Here is a 21620-nt window from a genome sequence, read left to right on the forward strand (position 1 = left end):
TAAAAGCTCAGCAAGTCTGGCAGCATCTGTGGAGAGAAAGCAGAGGTAACGTTTCAGATCCAGTGATTTTTTTTTGATAAGGTCCCTCATGATAATTGACACAAAAGGAGAAGTTGCATGGGATCCATGGTAGGCTGCTAAGATGGATACAGAACTGGTTCAGTCATATGTGATGAGGCTGCTCCTTCACCAAGGTTATGAACTCCTTGGTCTTTTTTCCCCAGATAGGTTGTAAACAACAGACTCCGAAAAGTCTGGAGGTGATGCGTTTTAGGGCCAATTTGACAATAGCTAACAGAGACTGTGTCAGGCAGAAGGCTTTTAAAAAAACTTGTACAGTGAAAGGGGAGTGGCCAGTTCTCCAAGGTCAGCTTTGCTCTGATTTGTTTTTTTTAAAGCAGTAGTGTGAAGAAAGGCTGCTGGACCCACAGAAGCAAGTCCAGGTTGGTGTTCTCTCTCTGACTTTTATCCTGTAAGAACTTGTGTTTGATTTTACCTTTTGTGCCAAGGGATATTTATGGGAATTGTTGCAAGCATTTGGAACAGCATCATTAAGTTGGGATGATTTGTTGGGCCTTCGGACAGGTTCAGTTATCCGGTATTCTGTTTTCTGTGGTTCGTGTTTCATCCAATAATCTTGTAAATAAATTCTGTTTTGTTTAAAACTAAGTGGTTTGACCAGCTGATTCTCCCCTGGAATATCCACTTTAAACTTGCTTAAAACAATTACCAATGTTATGGTCTGGGCTACCTTCTTGAGCTGGCCTGGTCCATAACACAGAAGACGGCAGCAGTGGAAGTGTGTTTTTCTGCCTGAAAGTCTGTGACCAGTGGTGTTCCGCTGGGATGCCTGTTTGCAATATATATCAATGATTTGGAGAATAATGCAGATGGACTGACTAGTAAGTTTGCGGATGACACAAATGTTGGGGGAGCTGCAGATAGTGAGCAGAATTGCCAGATGATACAGTATGGTATAGATAGGCTGAAGACTTGGGCAAAGAAATGGCAGATGGAGTTTTACCTGAACAAATGTGAGATGATGCATTTGGGAGTCTAATGCAGCAGAGAAGTATACAGTAAATGGCAAAACCCTTAGAAGCATAACATACAGAGGGATCTATATATACAGTTTCACAGTTCCCTGAAAGCAACAACACAATTGGATAAGGTGGTCAAGAAGGCACAAGGCAAGCTTCCCTTCATCAATTAGGGTAGAGTATAAAATTTGGCAAGTCATTTTGCAGCTGTATACAATTATAGTTCGGCCACATTTGGAATATTATGCACATTTCTGGTCGCCATACTAGTAGAAGGATGTGGGGACTGAGAGGGTACAAAACAGGTTTATCAGGATGTTGCCTGGTTTGGAAGGTATTAGCCAAGGGAAGAGATCAAACAAACTCAGTTTTCACTTGAACATTGGAGGTTGAGGAGTGACCTAATAAAGATTTACAAAATTATGAGAGGCATGGATAGAATGGATGGTCAGAGGTTTTTCCCCCAGAGTAAAAATGTCAATTACTTGGGGACATAGGTTTTAAGGTAAAGGGACGGAAGTTTAAAGGAGATGAAAGGCAAGTTATTTTTATGTAGATAGTGATAAGTGCCTGGAATGCACTGCCAGAGGAGGTGATACAGCAGATACAATAGCAACATTTAAGAGGCTTCCCTGCCGACATGTGAATAGGAAGGGAATAGAAGGATATGGGCTGCATGAAGGCAAAAGGTTTTTAGCTTAGCATACAGAGGGACCATATGTCAAAGCAGGCTTCATAGGCTGAAGGACCTGTCCTTGTGCTGTACCATTTTTGTTCTTTGGATATTTCTCAGGCTGGAGGAAGATCTGTACTGCAGTTCTCCAAGTATAGCATTTAGACCCTTGCTTTTCCAGTTATATACATTAAGGATCTAGTACAGGAACAATGTTTATAAATGATACAAAAAATACAAAATTCTAAATAGTGAGGACGACAGTGCAGAACTGAAAAAGGGTACAGTTGGTTGACTGGTAGTACATGAAGTGAGGGAAGTGAGAGGTATTTTGGTCTGAAGAACATTGACATAAGAGGTAGAAGCAAGGCACCTAGACGTACATGTGCACAGGTTGTTGAAGGTAATTGCACAAGTTGAGAGCTGGTCTTTATTAATAGGGTCATAAAGTACAAATGCTGAATTTGTATAAGACACTTGCCAGACCTCAGCTGGAGTACTGTCTATCTGAATGCTCAACTATAGCAAGGATGTGAATACACTAGAGTGTAGGGAAGAGGTTCGCAAAAATGCTAACATGGATGAGAAACTTCAGTTATGAAGACAGACTGGAGTGGTTGGGACTGTTCTCCTCGGAGAGATGATGACTAAGAGGAGATCAATTAGAAGTTTTCAGAGTCATGCAGGGACTGAATAAAGTAGATTGACAGAAACTATTTCCACTCGTAGAAGGCTGGAAATGAGTGGGCACAGATTTGATGTGACTTGCAACATCATAAATTTAACATGAGAGAAAACGTTGTTCAAACAACTGGTGTCTGAAACACTGCCTCAAAGTCTCTGCAGGCAGGTTCAATTGATGCATTCAGAGGGCATTAGATGATATTTCAACAGAAACTATGTGCAGGGAAAAGACAGCAGAATGGAATTAAGTCTCAATGCTCATTTGGAGAATCATTACAGACATAATGGGCCAAATATCTTCTCCTGCACTTCTGTGATATTGAGTTCACTTGATATAAGTTGCGTTCCATTTGCCATATTCATTACTTATTTTACGTGTGTGCTAACTTTTAAATGTTGCGTACCTAAACATTTAAATGTCCTTGCCCCACCATAGCTCAGTCTCTCTCCATTCAGAACATTACTCAATCACAGATCGAAAATGGATGACCTCATACTACCTGCCCTTTGAGTATATGAGATACATGGAACTTCTAAACAATCACAGAAATTTTGAGACTGAAAGCATTAGGAGAGTAGATCGTCATTGTAGGTCAGCCAGGACAAGATGGATATCTGACATATGCGAGGCAGGACTTGTTTCATTCTTGCGTGGGACTCCAGGACTGCTAAATAATCTTGTTAGCTGGCAGCTGTCAGGAGTGATAAAGGGTAAGAGGAGCATGAAAATTCTCCACTCTGCAACAATTAAGGCTGTTCTGTGCTCTGAAGTCAATATTGCTGCACAGCAACTAGCTTTGGAGCAAGCAGGCTCATAACCGATCTTTCTGTCTGCAAGTGGATGTTTTATAGGAAAGATGGAATTCCTCCAAAACCTTTTCAGATTAGATTACTTACAGTGTGGAAACAGGCCCAACAAGTTCACACCGACCCACTGAAGTGCAACCCACCCAGACCCATTCCCCTACATTTACCCCTGCCCCTAACACTACGGGCAATTTAGCATGGTCAATTCACCTAACCTACAGGCTGCCATAAGGAAAGGGAGATAGCACAAGGATTACCACTTTTCATATTTTGCCACTTGGTTGTTGCTCAGCAATGATTATAATTTTCACTGTGAAATTCTCATGTCACTGTTTAGAGTCATTAACAGCCCAAGTTACATGTTCCAAGAGAGTTAGGCATAGAAACTTAGTGACTCTAAAGTAGGCTATCAATAGACAGAGTGGAAGGATATAGGTGTTAGGTAAATTTATATAATTACAAGCAACTCTTTTAAGTATATAAATGGTTAATTCAGTTGAAGCTCAGTTCAAAAGAACAAATTCTACTTTGCTGAGGATGAGTGAAACATTGTACCATGCCATGTTCTGAGGGAAAAAAAACATAGTTCAGCACAACATAATCTTCACATTAATTTAAATTTAACACTAAACCAACAATGAAATGTTGCAGTCAACATTTGTCAAGGCTTTTCCAGCCATAATGCTTAAGGTACTCTGTTCCAGCAAACCAGCATTCAGTTGGTTTGCTGGAAAACTCCCTCTGGTGGGCTGTATGGTCTCATTTCAACTCCTGCTTCAAAAGCTGACAAGTCCCCACAAAAGCTATAACATGAACTATTACAATTATCCTCAAATTTAAACATGATTTACTGAGTTAAAAATGATACTGCATTGGACTTTTCTGTTAATTTCCCCTAAGGCAGCCCTTTTTGATTGTAAGGAAATCCTAAAACTTGAGAGTTCTCATGTTAGCTTATTCCCGTTTGGCATGAGTCTGTTTTAAGATTATAAAATTGGTGGTAAAAATACCAACTGAGCATGGTTTAGGATTATCAATGTGAACATGTCGTAGACAAATAGTTACAGAGATGTACAGCACGGAAACAGACCCTTCGGTCCAATTCATCTAATCTAGGCCCATTTGCCAGCACTTGGCCCATATCCCTCTAAACCTTCCTATTCTCATATACTCATCCAAATGGCAGCTCATTCCATATTGGCACCTCCCTCTGTGTAAATGTTACTCCTTAGGTCTCTCTCATATCTTTCCCCTCTCACCTTAAACCTACGCCCTCTAGTTCTGGACTCCCCACATCAGGAAAAATACTTTGTCTATTTACCCGATCCATGCCTCTCATGATTTTATAAACCTCTGTAAGGTCACCTCTCAGCCTCCAACTCCTCAGGGAAAACAGCCCTGGCCTATTCAGCCTCTGCCTATATCTCAAAACCTCCAACGCTGGCAACACAACAACCTTCTAAATCTTTTCTGAACCCTTTCGAGTTTCACAACATCCTTCCTCTAGGAGGGAGACACTATTCCAAAAGTGGCCTAACCAATGTCCTGTACAGCCGCAATTTGACCTCCCAACTCCTTTACTCAATGCTCTGACCAAATACCGCCCTATTTATCTACTTTCAAGGAACAATGAACCCTCAGCCTCAGACGCTCCAGGGAAAACAGCCCCAGCCTATTCAGCCTTTCCCTAAAGCTCAAACCCTCCAAACCTGAATATCTTTGCTGAATCCATTTAAATTTTATGACAACATTCCTACAATTGTGATATATTTTTCTCGACAATATGTTTAAAAAAGTACTGATGTGCAGTTATTGATGGTGCCTCTTTCCTATCAGCAATTTATTATTGGTACAAAATACACAAATCTGTACATGCCACGATGTGTAATATAGGCATTACAAACGGTACTTGTCCTTTTTTTAAAAAAAGTCTTTTTAAGTTCTTTAAACTCTTATTTATAGGAAAATAAATGAAAATAAATAAATTATAGGAAAACTTTTCATCTTTATAACCATTCACTATGACCATAACCTTTTATAACGATTCCTTCACATTGGCACATTTAAATAAACGACTTAGTTTTATATATGAGTCCTGAAACAGTAAGCTAATGTGGTACAAACGTGGCTTTCTAATGTACAGTGATGTAGTGGTTATCTTACTGGACTAGTAAACCTAATGATCCATAGACTGTGAGCTCACATCCCCTTCTAAAAAGCTGGTATCAATAAACATGATCACATGAAGCTTTCAGATTTCTGTGAAAAATATCTGTTGTTCTTACCCAGTCTGATCTGTGTGTGATGATAGTCCTATATCAACATGTTAACTGCACCTTGAAGTGATCAACCAAGTTGCCCTTTCAAAGAACTTAAGAATAGGGAGTAAATGTCAGCCATGCTAGTAACAGCCAGATAGAATGAAGAATTTAACGAGATAAATTATCAGAATTTTCCTGAAAGCTTTCAAAGCAATTATTTTGCTCTTCCATGCAAATATCCAGACAATCAGTGGCTTAATTTATTAGTATACTCACCACTTTCCACTCCTCAGAACTAATGCCCATTTCTTCATGTTTCTTTAGAGCTGCATCAATCTCATTTTTTAAGTCAATGGCACGTTTTAGGCGAGCATCACTAATACCAACTTTGGTAAGTGTCTAGAACAAAATATTTTTTAAAATTATTATTTAAATAGTATCACTGAAAGCCTGCTACAACACCTTCTTCACAAAGTATAGGCTGGGAATTGGCTCAAGTTGAAGAACATCCAATCTCATTCAAGTAGTAAAAGAAATTTTGGTCTTGATATCAATGTACTAACAATTCAGGAAGTTACAAGTTCAGAAAAGCAAGAGAACTAGGATCACTGTTTAAAAATTTAGGGTGGCCTATTTCAAACAGTACCATAAGTTCTGGATGTAGGCTTGCTCGCTGAGCTGGAAGCTGTGAGCAAACCTAGCTCCAGAACCTCAACCTGAGCTACAAATCTTCTCAAAACTCACGAGTGTTATAAGTCTTTAGCACTCTCTTCCTCAAAAGTTAGTGGTGGAAGCAGAGCACTTGAATATTTTTAACGCAGAGGTTGTCAGATTTTTGTAAAGGAAGGTGGTTAAGGATTATCAGTATACGCAGAAATGCAGCTTTTATGTTACAATCAAATCAGCCATGATCTTACTAAATGATGGGGCAGACTCAAGGGGCAGAATAGTCTACTCCTGCTTTTTGTTCAACAGCTGAACAATCTCAATACAGGCACGACACCTGATGATAAATCATCACAAATATTTGTTTACATGCCATGAATGCAAATGTCTTTGACCTCAGTTGCCCAGCTGAGCTAACCACTGGACCAACTCATGATTTTCAGGGGCTCAGTCTTCAGTGATGTTAAAATTGTCCTCAGTAGAATCCTCCAGGACATCCATTATTGGTGCTTTACTGGATAGCAAAGCTATACTCATTTCCATTTATATTGTATGTTACACAGGGGTGGTGAGGCAAAGTGCCATAGAACATAGAACAATACAGCACAGAACAGGCCCTTCGGCCCACGATGTTGTGCCGAACTTCTAACCTAGATTAACCACCCATCCATGTACCTATCCAAATGCCGCTTAAAGGTCGCCAATGATTCTGACTCTACCACTCCCACGGGCAGCGCATTCCATGCCCCCACCACTCTCTGGGTAAAGAACCCACCCCTGACATCTCCCCTATACCTTCCACCCTTCACCTTAAATTTATGTCCCCTTGTAACACTCTGTTGTACCCGGGGAAAAAGTTTCTGACTGTCTACTCTATCTATTCCTCTGATCATCTTATAAACCTCTATTAAGTCACCCCTCATCCTTCGCCGTTCCAACGAGAAAAGGCAGAGAACTCTCAACCTATCCTCGTACGACCTACTCTCCATTCCAGGCAACATCCTGGTAAATCTTCTCTGCACCCTCTCCAAAGCTTCCACATCTTTCCTAAAGTGAGGCGACCAGAACTGCACACAGTACTCCAACTGTGGCCTAACCAAAGTCCTGTACAGCTGCAACATCACCTCACGACTCTTGAATTCAATCCCTCTGCTAATGAACGATAATACTCCATAGGCTTTCTTACAAACTCTATCCACCTGAGTGGCAACCTTCAAAGATCTATGTACATAGACCCCAAGATCTCTCTGTTCCTCCACCTGACCAAGAACCCTACCATTAACCCTGTATTCCGCATTCTTATTTGTTCTTCCAAAATGGACAACCTCACACTTGGCAGGGTTGAACTCCATCTGCAACTCCTCAGCCCAGCTCTGCATCATATCTAAGTCCCTCTGCAGCCGACAACAGCCCTCCTCACTGTCCACAACTCCACCTATCTTTGTATCATCTGCAAATTTACTGACCCACCCTTCGACTCCCTCATCTAAGTCATTAATAAAAATTACAAACAGCAGAGGACCCAGAACTGAACCCTGCGGAACTCCACTTGTAACTGGGCTCCAGGCTGAATATTTACCATCTACCACCACTCTCTGACTTCGACCGGTTAGCCAGTTTTCTATCCAATTGGCCAAATTTCCCTCTATCCCATGCCTCCTGACTTTCCGCATAAGCCTACCATGGGGAACCTTATCAAATGCCTTACTAAAATCCATGTACACTACATCCACTGCTCTACCCTCATCCACATGCTTGGTCACCTCCTCGAAGAATTCAATAAGACTTGTAAGGCAAGACCTACCCTTCACAAATCCGTGCTGGCTGTCCCTAATCAAGCAGTGTCTTTCCAGATACTCGTAAATCCGATCCCTCAGTACCCTTTCCATTACTTTGCCTACCACAGAAGAAAGACTAACTGGCCTGTAATTCCCGGGGTTATCCCTATTTCCTTTTTTGAACAGGGGCACAACATTCGCTACTCTCCAGTCCCCTGGTACCACCCCCGTTGCCAGTGAAGACGAGAAGATCATTGCCAACGGTACTGTAATTTCCTCTCTTGCTTCCCACATAATCCTAGGATATATCCCGTCAGGCCCAGGGGACTTGTCTATCCTCAAGTTGTTCAAAATGTCCAACACATCTTCCTTCCTAACAGTCCGTTTCACACTCTCCTCTTCAACAATACGGTCCCTCTCGTTCGTAAATACTGAAGAGAAGTACTTGTTCAAGACGTCTCCTATCTCTTCCGACTCAATACACAGTCTCCCACTACTGTCCTTGATCGGACCTACCCTCGTTCTCGTCATTCTCAGGTTTCTCACATACGCATAAAATGCCTTGGGGTTATCCTTGATCCTATCCGCCAAGGATTTTTCATGCCCTCTCTTAGCTCTCCTAATGCCTTTCTTCAGGTCCCTTCTGGCTATCCTGTATCCCTCCACTGCTCTGTCTGAACCCTGTTTCCTCAACCTTATGTAAGCCTCCTTCTTCCTCTTTACTAGACATTCAACCTCCCTCGTCAACCAAGGCTCCCTCACACGACCATTTCTTTCCTGCCTGATAGGTACATACATATCAAGGACACGTCGTATCTGCTCCTTGAAAAAGTTCCACATTTCCACCACGTCCTTCCCTGACAGCCTATGCTCCCAACGTATGCTCCTCAAATCATGAACTATGGGGGAATACTGGTTATCCCTAGACACCCAGCAACCATCCTGTGCCATGCTGTTAATATTGAACCAGAAGAAAGTTTGTGAAAAAGCCATTAATACACTGATTTCACACGACGACCCCCCCCACACCCCCCAGCATTTTGTGAACATATATCAGCAAGCTGAGGTATTATTACAAATGTGTTGCAGATTTAAGCAATTTATATTTGACACACATAACGGCATAAGGTTATTATTCAAGGTTAGCGTAAAGATTTGTAGCTCAGGTGCCTATTGTCGTAGTTGTGGGTATGATCTGTTTCGCCCCTTGTCTAGGTGACATCTTCAGTGCTTTGGAGCCTCCTGTGAAGCACTGCTGGACTGTGTCTTCTGGAGTTTATTTGGTTCCATTCCTGCTGCTTCCATTACCAGTTCCGGTTGTTCGTTGTAGTGGCTGGTATATTGGGTCTAGGTCTACGTGCTTGTGGATGGAAGTCTGTGAATGAGTGCCGTGTTTCTAGAAATTCTAAATTCCAGAAGAGACAGTACAGCAGTGCTTCACAGAAGGCTCCAAAGCACTGAAGAGGTCACCTAGACCAGGGACAAAACAGCTGCAAATCAACTTCCCAGCCTGGCGAATATACCCACAACTATGATACAAGTTATTATCAATAGCCTAAAAATTGTACAATGGAAAATTATGGGAAATTTATAAAGTACATCTGTGCAAGCAGAGATGGACTTGACCCCAGGAACGATTACAAATAATCTGATCTGCTAGAAGTTTCCTGTAGCTTTCCGATCAAAGATTTACAGGCATGGTTAGAAATCTTTACGATGGCAAGGGAAAATAGATCCTGAGAGATGGTCAATTTAGTAACATTGATTGATAAGTCAGCCATGCCTCAGTCTTCTGTCTCTTGATGTTTAACTTCGTGCATGTCATATCGAATCAGTTTCCCCACAGAGAAGAACAGATTTCAGGCTTCAGATAATTCATTCTTATATACTTTTCAGCTTTGGAGAATGCAGACAAGATTTCTGGAATCCTGGTCCTCCAATTCAAATTTAAAATTCTCCTCATATTTTTTTCTGCAGTCCTTATCCTATTCCATCTCATTCTTAAAGCTAAATGTTTCTAATTTTAACTTCTCACACATAGCCTCAACCTTTCACCCCACCATTAACAACTGCTACATCAGCAATAAAGGTCTCACAATCTGGATTCCCTCAGCCTTTTCACTTTAAGAGACCCCTCAAAATCTACCTCTCTGAACAATCCTTTGGCTACCTCTCCGAACTGTTCTTTACATAGAAGCATTCAGATTGCATGGATGCCTTGGCATACCTTTCCATGGTAAGCATGCTAGTTAACTGTGAATTGCTGTTGTTAAAATTCATAGACCTTGTATTAAAGGCACTTAAAATTTCAGTTCGGAATCAAGGCCATCCAAACCCTCTACCCCGCTCCGCCATTCATTATGATCATGGTTGATTGACTGTGGGGTTCAATACCCTAATCCTGGCCTCCTCCCATATCCCTTTAGCCATGAAAGCTATCGACCCCCTTCGTGAAAACACACCATTTTGGCCTCAACCACTTTCTGTGGTAATCAATTCTACAGGCTCACCATACTTGGGTGAAGAAATCTCTCATCTTGATTCTAAAAGATTTACCTCTTATCTTTAAACTACGAACCCCTCTCCATAAGAATACCCTTTCTCTCCAAAACCAGACATTTCATTGAGACCAGAATTTTCTCCAGTTTCCTGACAACAATATACGCAAAAATAAGGACAACTTTTCATTTTAATCTATGCCAGTCTCTGTTAAAACAATGCATAATACTAGAATATCATCCATTATGTCGTCAAATGAATGACATAAACAGTGGTATAGTGATCTATTTGCAGTAACCTCTCACCGTTCTTTCCATTTTTCAGCACTCAACCTAAATCTCACTGCAACATTGAATCAGATGCCTACACAGGTTCTTAATTATCTCTAAAAATAATTACAAATTGCATTCAGAAAAAGCAAAGGGATTTAACTTCTGAAACAATTCTAAATGACAACATGATTAATTACAATGCCTTAAGTTTAGAAATAAAGTTCTCATCTCATAATCCTCAAATTATAACTAGTACTCTTTATTTCAAGAAATCCTGAAACTTTTAAGACCACAAATAATTTTGGTTGAAATTTAAATTTATATTTATTAAAAGCATCAACGAAGTTAATAAATATTTCTCCTGAGGACAGCTTTTACTTCTGGTCAATTCATAGAGGTTTACAGCATGGAAGCAGGCCCTGTAGTCCAACTTGTCCATGCCAGTTTTCAGGAGTAATTTAGTCCCATTTGCCTGCATTTTGTCCATATCTCTACATCTCTATCCCATCCATGTACCTCTCCAAATGTTTCTTAAATGACAAAATTGTACTTGCAGTACCTCTGGCAGCCTATTTCAGACACTCACCACCCTCTGTGCAAAAACTGCTCCTTTGGACCCTTTTGTACCTCTCCCCTCTCACCTTAAACCTATGCCTTTTAATTTTAGACTCTCCTACTATAGGGAAAAGCTGTTGTGGTTCTGTTTGTCAAGCTGGGAATTTGTGTTCCAGATGTTTCGTCCCCTGTCTAGGTGACATCTTCAGTGCTTGGGAGCCTCCTGTGAAGCGCACCTGTGATGTTTCCTCCGGCATTTATAGTGGTTTGTCTCTGCCGCTTCCGGTTGTCAGTTCCAGCTGTCGGTATATTGGGACCTACCAAAAGAGGGAGTTTGACCCCACCCCACAGCTCACCAATAGGATAAACAACACACTGAGGAACCTACAAAAAACGGACAGATAACCAGGTTTGACCTACAAAGAATGAAACCTGAAAGCACAACAGCCCCAGATTCTATGGACTACCTAAAGTGCACAAACCAAACATCCCACTCAGACCAATAGTATCACGATCAGGGACACCATCACACAAACTGGCTAAAGAACTACAGCAGAAACTGAAACACCTGATCAGTGGATCCAGACACTCTATACAGTCTACACAGGAATTCTTGGACATCATCAGAAATATACACATAGACAAGGAAGAAACTATGGTCTCATTCGATGTAACGGCACTGTTCACCTCTATCGACAAAATCCTAGCCAGAGAAACATTAGCCAACCTGCTGGACATACAGAACAGACAACAGAACTGTGAACCTATCAACAAAGACGGCATACTCAAACTACTGGACCTAAGCCTCACAACACACTTCACATTCAACAACCAAATATATGAACAAATCAACGGCACACGCATGGGCTCACCCATCTCTGGACTCATAGCAAAAGCGGTAATGCAAAGATTAGAACAAATAGTCTTACCGCAAATTCAACCCAAACTCTGGGTTGGATATGTGGAATACACCTTTGTAATCATTAAAAACACAGAAAAAGAGAACACACACTGGATCATCAACGCCACACTCACAGGAATCCGATTCACTAGAGAGGAAGAAAAGGACAACCAACTCCCATTCCGAGACGTGATGGTACAGAGAACACCGAACGGAGAATTCACCACAAAGGGATACAGGAAAGCCACACACACAGACCAAGTCCTGAACTACGAAAGCAACCACCCCAACACACACAAAAGAAGTTGCATCAAGACACTGTTCAAAAGGGCCACAACACACTGCAGTACACCAGAACTACAAAAAGAGGAAGAAAAATACCTATACAATGTATTCGCCAAAAATGGATACCTGCACAATTTCATCAACAGATGCCTAAGGGAAAGACAACGGAACAAGGACATGCCACAACCCAAACGACTAGCCACACTACCATACATCAACAGCATTTCCGAACTGACAGCCAGACTACTGCAACCACTAGGACTCATAACAGCACACAAACCAACAGCGACTCTCAAGACAACAACTCACCAGAACGAAGGACCCGATACCCAGCATGAGCAAAACCAATGTAGTGTACAAACTCCCATGCAAGGACTGCACAAAACACTGCATAGGACAAACAGGAAGACAGCTAACGATCCGCATCCATGAACACCAACTAGCCACGAAACGACACGACCAGCTATCCTTAGTAGCCACACACACAGATGACAAGCAACATGAATTTGACTGGGACAACACTACTATTATAGGATAAGCCAAACAGAGAACAGCCAGGGAATTCCTAGAGGCATGGTACTCATCCACAGATTCAATCAATAAGCACAACGACCTGGACCCAATATACTGGTCACTGCAACGGACAGCTGGAACTGACAACCGGAAGCGGCAGATACAAACCACTATAAATGCCGGAGGAAACATCACAGAAGCGCTTCACAGGAGGCTCCACCTGGACAGGGAATGAAATGTCTGCAACACAAATTCCCAGCTCGGCGAACAGAACCACAACAACGAGCACCTGAGCTACAAATCTTCTCACAAACTTTGAATAGGGAAAAGCTGTTGGCTCATAGGTTTCTTTACCCTAATCCTAATCCAAAAACAATGATAAAATGTTTTCGATCATACCTGGATCCAGTTCTGGACAGTTGGTAGGTATTTAATAGTGACAAGTCTATGGAGATCCTTTATGTTGGTAATCACAGCACTGTTGTCTTCATCCTCTTTGATCTTTAAGTCTGTTCTCCAAACATACAGAATATCATGGTATCATAGTATGTTAAAGTACAGAAGCAGACTGTTCAGTTCACCAAGTCCACGCTGTTCTCTGTAACAGCAATTTATGTAGCCCAAAAGGTCGTTCTGCTATAACATGCGTTTTGTTTACATGAATTCGCTATAACACAATTGACGAATTGGGGACGTTCTTTCTAAAGTGCGAACATTTAAAACTTGTGTTGGCTGTAACGCGTTTCTAAAGCACGAGTTTTATATACACGGGGTTGCACAAGAACGCAATTATCACGTTATCGAAGACCTTCCTGTATTTCCCCACCCTAATTAACTAGGCCTGCATATTTTGAAAGGCATAGGTGGATCTGCCTTCATTACACTGAGACAGCGCATTCTAAACTACCTGCTACATCCTAACTACCTGCTGCGTACATGATTCCCTCATGTTGCTTTTCATTTCTTGGTCAATATCAATGTCCTCAGCTTCTCGAGCCATCCAAAAAGGCACACAGTATATTTACTCTGTCTAGACCCTTTCTATTTTCAGCACCTCACCAAATTTTCTTCCAACCTTCTTTAAGGACAACAGCTCCAGCCTTTCCAATCAGTTCCACAAAATTGAAAGCCCTTATCCCTAAAATTATTCTTGAAGATTTTTTGCATCTTCTGCACATTTTTCCTAAAAGTGATGATTAAATCCAATTCTCCAAAAATTTTTTTTAAAGGTTTATGCTTTTGTTCTGTATGAGTCTATAATATAAAGCCCAGGATCTGGTATGCCTTCTCTTTACACTCTTCCTGTCTGAGAAACAACCTTTCACTACACACTGTTTCCTGTTACGCAATCAACTTCATATCTTTTTTTTCACTTCTCCGTTATAACCACTGACTTCTATTTTGTTGGCAAACCAGGTGTGTGAAATTTTATCAGAACACCTTTTGAGGTCCATATATACCACTTCAATCACAATACTCTTTCCACCCTTCCTTGTTACCTCAATCAGGTGAGTTAAACACAACTTTCCTTTAACATACCTCATTTAATAAAACATTTAGCTGAATGACTGCTGGTTTTGCCCTGGATTATCATTTCTGAAAGCTTTCTCAGTTAAACTGACTGGCTCGTAGATGCTGGCTTTATTCTTGCAAATTTTTAAGAAAATAATGTAACACAATCTCTAGTCCTCTAGCACTAGTCCAATATTTAAAGGGGATTAGAAGATTATGATCAGTACATCTAAGATCTACACCTTGAATTGCCTAAACACCTTCAGAGGAATCCCGGCAGTACTTGATTATCAACATTAACTATAGATACCAAAATATCTTCTTTCTCAATTTTCAAGCCACACTATATTCAAATTGCTTCCATTACGACTTTGGCAAAATCATCTTTCTTGGTTAAAATCAGTGGAACTGATTGGAAAAGCTGGAGCTGTTGTCCTTAAAGAAGGTTGGAAGAAAATTTGGTGAGGTGCTGAAAATAGAAAGGGTCTAGACAGAGTAAATATACTGTGTCCCTTTTTGGATGGCTCGAGAAGCTGAGGACATTGATATTGACCAAGAAATGAAAAGCAACATGAGGGAATCATGTACGCAGCCGGTAGTTAGGATTTAGAATGTGCTGTCTCAGTGTAACAAAGGCATATCCATCTATGCCTTTCAAAAAATGCAGGCCGAATTGGTTAAAAACAATTGCAAAGTACAAAATACTGATTAATACACAGTTATGTCCTCTACTTCCATGTGTTGACCCCTTTGTAGATTCTATATGGGACCCAAGCCTCTAAGTATCCTTTAACAACTTACATACCTGTAAAAACACTGTAGACTTAACTTCAACTTAGCTGCTAGTCTCTTCTCATTTTCTCCCTCTCTTCCTCTCTGGCATTTTCTTTCCCACATTTCCTCTCAATGTACCATATCCAGCCTGGTTCTTTCTTGTATTATCAACATACAGTCTGTTAGAAGCAAATTCTCGCTGTTTCCTCTTACCCTCCATCTCTTTCAGCAGCCAAAGAGCGCTGGCTTTGATTGTCTTGCCTTTCCCCTCATGGGAATGTTCCACAATGTACCCAAAGCATCACCTTTTTAAAAGGTAGTCCACAGTCCTAAAATAAAGCTTTCCCTAATAATCTTCAATTCTGAACTACCTAGGACAAATTGATCATCAATTCCTCCCCCAAACCCCACCCCCCACTGAAATTCATGTCCTTCCAATTTGGATTGTTCCCTGTCATTATCAATAATTATCTTGAACCTTGATACAATAATCACAATTCTTAAACTCATTTCCCTCCATCTCCCGTTATAAACTGGGATAGGATAACTAAACACATCATTACCACTATTTTATAGTTCTTCAATCTCTTTGTAATTTCCCTTCATATATGCCCTTTATCAACTATTCTGCTAGTTGGTGGTCATAGCGTCATAAAGACCTGCACCACGTAGACAGTCCCTTTGGCCCAAACTGATCAATGCAGACCAAAACGTCCATCCACACTAACTCCATTTCCCTACACTTGGCCCATATCCTTCTAATACTTTCCTACCCATGTATTTGTCCAAATGCTCCATAAATGTTGGTAGTGTACCTGCCTCAACTACTTCCACCAGGAGCTCATTCCCTATGCATACCACCCTCTGTGGTAAAAATGTTGCCCCTCAGGTTCCTTTTATTCATTCCCCTCTAACCTTAAACTGATGCCCATCATCTAGCCCATATTTTAAATTCCTCTGCAAGATCTCTTCTGTATAGTCCTTACAAGAGTTTTTTAGTAAGAACCTTTGAATTATGTTTTATTGCTGAGTTTTTGGTCTATTTTTCAGTTTTTAGCTTCTGAAGCAAAATAAATTAAAATCAACTCGTAAACTCAGAAAAATTAATAAAATCAAGTCTTATTCCAAACATTTAAGTAATTGCAAGAAAACAAAATAATTTGCATGGTTACTCAAATCATTTCATGAATGGTTTTATAATATACTAATATGTAAATGTTTTTGCTATGGTGAGTCTAATTTCAAGCACCAATGCTGATGCTAGCTGATCTATTCTTCAATGCATGCATGTTTATCCTCCCAAGGAGTACCATCTTTCCCACTCCTTTTCCAGCCTCATACTCTCTGACAACAGACTCTGGACCGATTGTCCTTCAGGCTGCAGATTCACCTCCAAACTATGCCAGTTTTACACCCCAAACTAATGGAGTTCTTCTTCAATACACTATAGAAAAGCAATCACATGCTTGTGGTCTGAATTTTTAAAATATTTGTTAATGACAAGACCACTGACCAATTGATTTAAATTCATGATGCAATTTCTAAAATTAGATTTTTAAATATTTAAACAGTATTGTGAATAAAAACCAATAGCACGTTAATAAATTCAAGATTCTGAACAAGACAGTGTGATCGGTACATACCTTTCTGAATTTCCAAGTTAATAGAATATTTGTGTGAAAGAAGGCCATGATTTCTAACAAATACATCACTGCTGTGTTCAAGTTCTTCATCCTCACTGTCCTCACTTTGATGCAAACCATCCGATTTCCACATTTCTTGTCCTCTATTTATTAGAGGCAGTGGCACAAGGTCCTTACTGCTGCATGGCTGTTCATCATCAAACAGATCTGTGGAATGGTAGTTGTCATTCTGCCCACTGATTGTGCACATTTCATTATTGGTGTTGTCAGCTGGTACTTGTGCATGTGGAGAGTTGACATCATTGAAGGTGAACTCAGAAAAATCAGGTATCAGCAATCTGAAGCATGCCTCCAGCTCAATCAAAGAATTGTGAATTTCTTCTGATGTTTCTGTTTTAAAAACAACAACAAAAATTAAAGATTTAAAAAGTCAGCAGTAACTCACAGAAAACAGACTCTACAATTTATTAGCTGAACCCCAAAACTGGATCAACGCTCAATGTCACTTCTTAGAACAAGTTACTCCGAAAAAAATACAATGGAGTCATGATAAATGGAATTCAAAATAACAAACATGTGTATGCACATATTCACTTTCAACTCTTCAGCAACCTTCTGCCTAAAGTGTTTCACAAGAAACAAATGATTGAGGCAGAATTTGCCCAAGTATGGCATCAAGGAACATTCAAATGGAAATATCTTTGCTGTTGGGAATCATAACTAGCACTGACTGAGGATTTTAAACTAGGAAACATTATTTGAGAATAAGGGCCAGACAGTTCCGATGGAATGTTAGGAAATACTTCTACACACAAGAGATAGTAGACTTTTGGAACACTCTTCCACAAACAGCAGTGGATGCTGGATTAATTAGTTATTATTGCCAATTATCTATCTCGAGTTTAAATACTTTGTTAAGCAAAGAACTTAAAGGATATGGATCAAATGCAGGTATATGGAATTAGGCCATACATCAGCCATGATCTCATTAAATAGTGGAACAGGCTCAAGGAGCTGAATGGCCTACTCCTATTCCTAAGAAAAAGGCTGTGGTTTTTGGATATCAACAGCTCAACCCCAGGATATCAATAACTGAGTTCCTCAGGATAGTGTCCTATGTTCACTATCTTCAGTTGCTTCAATGATCTAGCTTCCAGGATGACTGTTCAATATTCAGCACTATTTACTATTTCTCATTTACTGAAGTAGTCTGTGTCCATATGTAGCAAGACCTGGGTAGCATCCAAGCTTGGGCTGATAACTGCAAGTAGCATTCACTCTTTTTTTTTCAGTTGATGGGATGTGGATGGTGTTGACTTGTACAACATTTGTTGCCCATCACTTACTGGGCTAATTACTCAGACAGTTGTTAAGAGTCAACCACATTGCTGTGGGTCTGGAGTCACAAATAAACCAGACTAGGTAAGGAGAGTAGACTTTCTTCTCTAAAAGGCACGAGTGACCCAGATTCATTTTCATGACAACTAGCAGTGGTCACACAGTTGTCATTTGGTGAGCATTTTATTCCAGATGATTTTTATTGAAATCAAATTTCATCATCTGCCACTGTGGGATTTAAATCCATACCCCAGAACAGTAATCTGGGATTCTGGATAACTAGTCCAGTGACTTTACCAAGGAGGGTTATCATACAAGGAGGGACTGAGTAGATCAGGCCTGTATTGGAGTTTAAAAAGAGGTCACCATATTGTATATTCTTCTACCAGGTTGCTCCCTCAGCCTTCTGCATTCTAGCAAAAACGATCCAAGTTTGTCCAACTTCTCCTTATAGTTAATAGATTCCGTTCAGGCAACATCCTGGTAAACCTGTTTTGCAACTCCTCCAAAGCCTCTATGCCTCCTATAGTGTGGCAGTTAGAAATACACACAATGCTCCAAATGTGTCCTAACTAAAGTTTTATACAATGCAATATGACTTGCTAACATTTATCCTCAGTGCTCCGAATGATGAAGGCAAGCATGCTTTATCACCTTACCCAATTGTGTTGTCATTTTCAAGGAGCTATGGGCTTGCACTCGAAGATAACTCCTAAAGTTCAGCCATTTACTGCATGTACTTTCTTCTTGTATTTGACTTCCCAAAATGCATTATCTCACACTTGTCCAAATTAAACTCCATCTGCCATTTCCGTGCCCAACTTTCCAAATGATCTATATATTGCTATATCTTATAACAACCTTCCCACTATCCACAATGTGTTGAGACCAACTAGATTTTCATCCAAATCATTTTAATATATTGCAAGCAAGAGGTACTAGCACTGATCCTTGCAGAATACTACTAGTTACAGACCTCCAGTCAGAAAAACACCCTTCCTCTGTTTCCTATGGCTAAGCAATTTTGTATCCAACCCACCAACTCACTGGGGATCTGATATGACTTAATCCTCTGGACCAACATTTGGAAAAGTCCATGTCAACAATGTCCATTCCCCTACCCTATATCATATTTATCACTTACTCAAAAAACTCAAATTTCTAGATAGGTTCTCTCCTGCAGAAAGCTACGCTGCCTATCCCTGATTAAGTCCATTCTGTTCCAAATGTGAGTAAATATGGCATTCAAATCAGACAACCCAGATCTTTACAGGAAATCCAGATATGACCTCTGTAAGGATATGAGAGACACCAAGAAGCGATACTGGACTAAGCTAGAGACCCAAACCAACCCCACATGGACACCTGCCATATGTGGCAGAGCCTACACGAGATAATTGGCTACAAAGCAGAACAAGATGGCAGACAAAAACATCCCACCCCCAAAACTTCCCTCCCTGATGTGCTCAATGCACTTTACACTTGTTTCGAACAAAGGTCAGTGAAACATCGTCACTTGTCCCAACAGCCTCGGACCACATATTCCCTCAGTCATCACTGCAGACATCAAATCGGTCTTTTGGAGAGCGAGGGCCACTCAATTAGTGATTCTACAGTGAGATATTGAAGCCTTGTCAGAGCATCGTTATGAGATACTTTAGCACTGTCAGAGGGTCAGAATTGTGGGCGTGCATTGTAGTCAGAGAATCAATACTGAAGTAATGCCTCATTATAAAGGGTTCAGAATTGAGGGTGTGCCACATGATTGGAGGTCAATCCAGAAGGAGTGCCTCTTTGTCAAAGGGTCAGTACTCATTGTCAGATGGTTCATTCTGAGGCAGTGCCTCATGTAATGAGGTCAGAATTGAGGAAAGACCACATAATTACAGGATACAAAAATTGAGATATCATGTCTGTACAAGACATTGCTAAGACTACATATGGAGTACTGTGTATAATTCTGGTCACTCTGCAATAGGAAGGATGTTATTAAATTGCAAAGGGTGCAAAAAAGAATTACAAGAATGTCACAGAGAACAGAGAGTTTGAGTTATAAGGAGAGGTTGAATCGGCTGGAACATTCCCTGGAGTTAAGAAGCTGAGGGGTGACTTTATAGAGGTTTATAAAATAAGTGAATTGCCAGGCTCTTTTCCCTGAGGTAGGCGTGTCCAAAACCAGAGGCATAGGTTTAAAGCAAGAGGGGCAAGATTTAAGAGGGACCTTAGGGACAACCTTTTTCACACAGAGGGTGACGTGTACACGGACAAATTGCCCAAGAAAGTAGTAAAGGGCCCATACAATTACAACATTTAAAAGACATTTGGAGAAGTACATGGACAAGAAAAGTTTAGAGGAATATGGACCAAATGTAGGCAAATGGGAATAGTTCAGTTTATAAAACGTCAACATGAATGAGTTCGGCGGAAGGATCTGTTTCTATACTGTATACTCTATGCTTTTATTTTCATGTTTAATATCTCAAGTCTGATTCTTAAAGTTAGTCAGGGGTTAAAGACTTATAGGTTACAACTTCTGTAAGTTAACTTTATTGCTGAACATTTCAAATTAATGCTTGTATTTCTACTCACTTTTTGAAGTGTGACAGACTAAACATAGTGGAAGAAGCTTGACACGCAGTTAATACAGCGTTTTTATGATAGAGAAAAACATATTTGTCACTTTCAAAACTCTGCATATGATAGCTCAAATAACCTAACATATATGTATATTTTTTATACACAAAAGGAGCCTCCTTTCAGTTTACAGGTAAGAGAACACCTGCAAAGAATAATTAATAAAGGAGAAGCTATTTGGTTAGTAACTAAAGTCTATGACAAACTGATAATGTTTGGCCAAGGCTTACACTGAAAGGGCTTATGGAGTTACTTGCAGTTTTTCACACAGCATATATATTAACAACAGCCACCCTGGTCAGCTAAACCTATCTTCTGGTTTATCAATTCCAGGACCTTTTTAAAGGAATCTCAGTTCTTAGATTAAATTAAAACGGTAGTAATTGTCTGGCAACCAAAAATAATCCAAACCAATCCTTTTGAGTCTTTCACGGAATGTAGTCATTATTAGCAAGACCATCATTTCTTGCGCATCCCTAATTACCCTTGAACTGAGTGGCTTGCTAGATTATCACTGACTGCAGTTCAGAGTCAATTGCAAAGTTTTGGGCCTGAAGCCACAGATAGACCCATAACAGCAGATTCCTTTCCCTAAAGGACATTAGTGAATCAAACGGGCTTTTATGACAATCAATCGTAACAGTTATGGTCACCAATACAGAGATTAGCCCTAAAATCCACATTTATGAATTGAATTTAAATTCCACTGCCTGCTCCAGTTGATTTGAACTCATTTCACCACAGTATTAGGGTGGGCCTCGAGCTTCCCAGTCCAGTGACATTAT

General features: G+C 40.3%; 1 protein-coding gene across 5 annotated transcripts in view; it reads right to left on the reverse strand.

Moving 5' to 3' along the window:
• The window catches only part of uvssa (UV-stimulated scaffold protein A), a 114059-nt gene that overhangs the window by 76921 nt on the left and 15518 nt on the right, over positions 1–21620 (reverse strand). For all 5 annotated transcript variants that reach the window (XM_072575783.1, XM_072575773.1, XM_072575764.1 and 2 more), the window contains 3 exons: positions 16864–17253; positions 13334–13443; positions 5742–5864 (listed from right to left, as the gene is read on the reverse strand). In XM_072575783.1, coding sequence (XP_072431884.1) covers positions 5742–5864; positions 13334–13443; positions 16864–17253 — 623 coding nt within the window. The remainder of the gene's footprint in view (positions 1–5741; positions 5865–13333; positions 13444–16863; positions 17254–21620) is intronic.

The sequence above is a fragment of the Chiloscyllium punctatum genome, chromosome 1, assembly GCF_047496795.1.
Source record: "Chiloscyllium punctatum isolate Juve2018m chromosome 1, sChiPun1.3, whole genome shotgun sequence".
Classification (NCBI taxonomy): Eukaryota; Metazoa; Chordata; class Chondrichthyes; order Orectolobiformes; family Hemiscylliidae; genus Chiloscyllium; species Chiloscyllium punctatum.